Raw genomic sequence first — 4,694 nt, forward strand, 5'->3', positions numbered from 1 at the left:
TATAGTAAAAAGGAGAAAAAGAAAATGAAGACTACCTTAACTGTGACTGCAGAATCCCGGACAGAGCTCTGTATTCAGACATCTCTCTTAGCAAGGCTTGTTAACAAACTAACCAAACTCTGCTGCCCTCTGTCTTCAGAACAAAGACTTGTCTGAAACAGTCTGAAACGGAAGTTAAAAAACAGCTCATGTCTAAACAGAAACTGAAACTGTTTTTCTCTCTCGCTGAGAATCCAGAGAAACTGAAAGTAACTCACTCATCCCTAACTCAGCCTCAGAGGAAGAGAATGGTTTTGGATATAGAGACGTGGGAGCAGACCTTTCAAGAACTGATGCAGCAGGAGAAACCCTGGGCCAAATGGACCCTGATGTTGGATGGGACCCTGCAGCCAGGCTGCGTGGCCCGAGGTTGGAAGCAATACCAACAGAGAGCATTTGGCAGGTGAGTGTGGAAGGCCGCAGTAGGCCTTCCTGAGCAAAGAGGCTCTCAGCTTAGCATGATTTATTCCTTTGAGAACTTGTTAAAAGAATAAATGTCACCAGGCTCTCCATGCTTTTGTGTTCACAGTGCTCTTTAGGGTCTAAATGATAAAACTCCAACCCTCCATCTTGTTTAACTGCAAGAAGTTTCATCTTTTTCTAGGTTTCCCTCCCTAAATTTTTCCCTCCTGGAAATTCCTCGAGAGTGCCTCCATGTCCCATAAATCTGCCCTCCCATTCTCTCATCACCTCATTTGTTCCAGACCCTCTCTAGAGTCTTCTGCTGTCTCCCTTGTCTTTCCTGACCAGCCTCCCCAGGCTGCAGCAGCTCTCCTAGCGCTGGCCCTGTTCAGTATAAGCCTGGGGCTGGGACCACCTCCTTCCTTCAAGTGCCCCCTCCTCCCTGGCATTCATTCCCTGGTTCTCTTAGGCAGAGTGTTTTTTCTACATTCCCATAAGAGAATGGTAATCTATTTATGTATGTATGTGTATATAGTACACATATGTAAGTATATATAACACATATATAAATATATATACATATACTTTTATATATATATATATGTATATATATATACACACACACACATATATAAATATACAGTCATGCACCACATAACAAACTTTCAGTCAACGATGGGCTGCATATATGATGGTGGTCCCTTAAGGTTATAATACCGTATTTTCTCTGTACCTTTCCTATGTTTAAATACACAAATACTTAGAATTGTGTTACAACTGCCTACAGTATTCAGCACAGTAACATGCCACACAGGTTTGTAGCCTAGGAGCCATAGGCTATACCACCTAGATTTGTGTAAGTACGCTCTATGATGTTCACACAATGATGAAATCTCCTAATGAAACATTGCTCAGAATGTATTCCCATAGTTAAGTGATGCATGACTGTATATTATATATATTTAAAAATAATACATTTATAAATAATATATATTTATATATTACAGACTATATAATATATATATTTATTTTTAGCTGCAGAATCCATTGTTTAAATGAAGCCTCCTAAGGTTCTGCAGAACAGTTTTCAAGCTACTTGCCAGGGCCCATATAGTAGTCATTTTGTTCTGCTTTGTAATTAAGTGAATGGTGTGTTTTTCTCCACACCAGCCGGAGCTGGTGATTTGAGGGATTCATGATGTCTTTTATCATTTTGGCACTCCCCCGAACAGGAAAGTGTTTCTCTTGTTCAGATGAATTGATTTGATAGTCATTTTGAAATGGGGAAAGCTACCTACCAGCATGCTTTTGGAAAATATCAATCAGCTTTTGAAAAGCATTTTGTAGTTTATAAAGTGTTTTCTCATGCATTATCTCATTTGATGCTGACAATATAACCCTTGAATCTTTTTTTTTTTTTTTTATGGATGTAAAAAAGAGAGGGAATTGCTTTACCCAAGGTCCCACTGATGTAAACTATGTACTTCAATTGCTCCAGGTCCTAGACTGTTTATCTATGTGCAAGACTAGCCATGTTGCTCGTTAGAGGTGATGTGGTACAGTAGGTAGATAAACAAGGTTGGAGTCAAACGGCCTGGGGTTAGAAACATGCCTCTACCAATTACTCTTTATGTCCTTGAGCAGGGTGTGTATCCTTTTTATGGCTCAGTTTCTTTATCTGGATAGTGGGCTCAATAATGCCTACTTCATAGAAGCACTTTAAAAAATAAAATGGGATAGCATTATAAAGCACCAATTACAGTGCCTGCCTCAAAAAAGGTACTTTATAAAAGTTTTCTGTTACCATATTGAGGAACAAATTTCACTGGCAGATGGCAAAAATTATTTCCCCTCTGAGACATCTAGAGATGTTTTACTAGCAAAGAGGCAGTCTTGAGGACAACATATGGGTGGAGGCTCAGTAGGTCGCAGGAAAAAACTTTATCTGAAACACAACCCCTCTTGTTCCTGTTTCTCAGTGACTGAAACAATGCTAATAACGCGAAGTTTATCACATTGAAAGGGATCTTAGTGATGGAGGCCGGGACCATTTTCCCTCAGGTCAACAGTCAGCTGAGGACACAATGGTCTTCTTCCTTCTGCCTTCAGGTTCCGGTGTTCCTCGTGCCAGCGAAGTTGGGCTTCTGCACAAGTGCACGTTCTGTTCCACACGCACTGGGAGGACGGGAGAGCCCGGGGCCAGGTGCTTGTGCGGCTCTTTGCTCAGAGGTGCCAGAAGTGTTCCTGGCCCCAATATGAGATGCCTGAGTTCTCCCCAGATAGTACCACGAGGATTCTGAACAACCTGGTGCGGCATATTCTGGAGAGATACTACGGAGGCAGCATCAGGAAGTTTCCGCAGATGCCGGTGATCGCGGAGGTGCCTTTGGAAGGGTCCCATGACTCGGCCAATTGCGAGGCATGCACTCTGGGCTTCTGCGTACGGGGCTTGCAAAGCCGCACCAGAGAGCCGTGCACATCTCTGCTCCCCTACCAGGGAGCTGGGAGTTCCTCAACTCAAAGCCGTGCCCTGTGCGTCCAAAACCAAGCCAGGAACCAGTTAGCTGAGGCCAAGAAGGCTCCAGGGAGTGTGCGTAGCTTTGTCTTTATTGGGATAGGGCCCAGAAGCAGCTGGGGTGAGGGGTCAGAGTTCAGCCACAGCTGGGGTGAGGGGTCAGAGTTCAGCCACAGCTGGGGTGAGGGGTCAGGGTTCAGCCACGGCTGGGGTGAGGGGTCAGGGCCCAGCCAGGGCTGGGATCCATTGTTCATCTCGGTCTGTATTTTTCTGTTTGCCTTTTTTGTAGGCAACTGCTTTAGACAAGATTATTTTAAATAGGCTTGCCGCCTTCTCTTCTCTTGTCTTAATTCCATCGTAATCAATGAACTGGCTGCCATTTTAATATGATAGGACTTTCTTTGAGACCTAGCAGGGTAAACTGTGTAAAATAAGCACTGGTTTCCTGGATAACCTCTAAAGATAGTTTAAAACGTGACCAAGCACATTATGGACCCAATAATAAATATTTGTTGAATCACTAAAAGGTCTTCATTCATTCACTCACTCACTCACTCCGTCATTGGTATCAGTATATGTATAGGTCACATCTTGACAAGAGCTGAGTCATGAGTGCTATCAGAAAGCTACTGTGGTAGGCGGAATAATGGTCCTCCTCTCCAAGTGTTCATTTCCTAATCCCCAGAACCTGTGAATATGCTACTTGACATAACAGAGTGGACTTTGCGAATGTGATTAATTTAAGGATTTTGCATTATCCAAGTAGATAATAACAAAAGTTTTTGTAAGAGGGAGGCAACAGGCTACATGAAAAAGATCTGAGGATGGAACCAGAGGCTAGAGTGATGTGCTTTGAAGATGGAGGAAAGGGTCACAGCTAAGGAGTGCAGGTGGCCTTTGGAAACTCAGAAAGGCACAGAAATGGATTCTCTGCTGAAGCCTCCAGAAAAAAAAACAGCTCTGCATGACTTCAGCCCAGTGAAGCGGATTTTGGCTTTTGACCCCCAGAACTGTAAGATAGTAAATATGCGGTTTTTTACATCACTAAGCTGTGATAACTTATTATCACAATAGGAAGCTAATATAGTTATCAATATCACAGCAGGCATCATTAAATTATGTTTTAGATATGCTCTGTTTTGACAGAAAAAAAGCATTTTATACATTAGAAATATCTATTCATCTGATCTCCTCTTGTTCTCCCTTCTCTGCTGCTTAATCCCACTCAAATGTACTTATCCCAAAGAGATTCCCTTCGATTTGGTGACCTCTAGAGTGATCATATTCTCTCATTTCTTTCAACATTGGATTGGGTAGCATTGTGTTGGGACACACATAAGAACTTGCCAGTCCTGAGATCCTGTGACACAGGCTATATCTTTCACCCCGTCTCCACCTGTCTGTTAGCCATTTCTGCGTGGCTGCCACCCTGCCTTCTCTACATTACCATATCGAAAACCAAAACTCATCAGCATTTCTGACTTTCACATTCTGATTTGTCCCAGTCACCCAAGCTTTTCACTTTGAAGTCATCTTTAGCTTGTTCTCCCTGTCTCCAACATTTATTGTACCCTGTTTTTTTTTTTTTGTCGAGTTGTTCCCATCTCTTCCCTCTACTTTTCCCTGTCATCCCTTCTCCCCACAAACTTCAGGATTATTGAATAACCAGAGGATTTGGATTTTATCCCACAGGCAGTGGGGAGTCATTGCAAACATTTGAGGATATGGACACTTTGAG

At 42.7% G+C, this 4,694-nt stretch overlaps 1 protein-coding gene across 1 annotated transcript; it reads left to right on the plus strand.

Annotated features, from left to right (window-relative positions):
• The first annotated feature begins 287 nt into the window (after positions 1-287).
• RTP4 (receptor transporter protein 4) lies at positions 288-3,277 on the plus strand. The gene is made up of 2 exons (XM_063106477.1): positions 288-442; positions 2,551-3,277. Exons 1-2 carry the CDS (start codon positions 288-290, stop codon positions 3,275-3,277), a joined length of 882 nt encoding a protein of 293 aa, XP_062962547.1.
• Positions 3,278-4,694: the final 1,417 nt, after the last annotated feature.

This window comes from Cynocephalus volans, chromosome 1, assembly GCF_027409185.1.
Source record: "Cynocephalus volans isolate mCynVol1 chromosome 1, mCynVol1.pri, whole genome shotgun sequence".
Classification (NCBI taxonomy): Eukaryota; Metazoa; Chordata; class Mammalia; order Dermoptera; family Cynocephalidae; genus Cynocephalus; species Cynocephalus volans.

Bases quoted from the DNA above. Each gene is read 5' to 3' on its own strand.
- RTP4 (XM_063106477.1), top strand. From the start codon at position 288: ATGGTTTTGGATATAGAGACGTGGGAGCAGACCTTTCAAGAACTGATG. The intron at 443-2,550 runs GTGAGTGTGGAA...TTCTGCCTTCAG, and splicing joins CAACAGAGAGCATTTGGCAG to GTTCCGGTGTTCCTCGTGCC.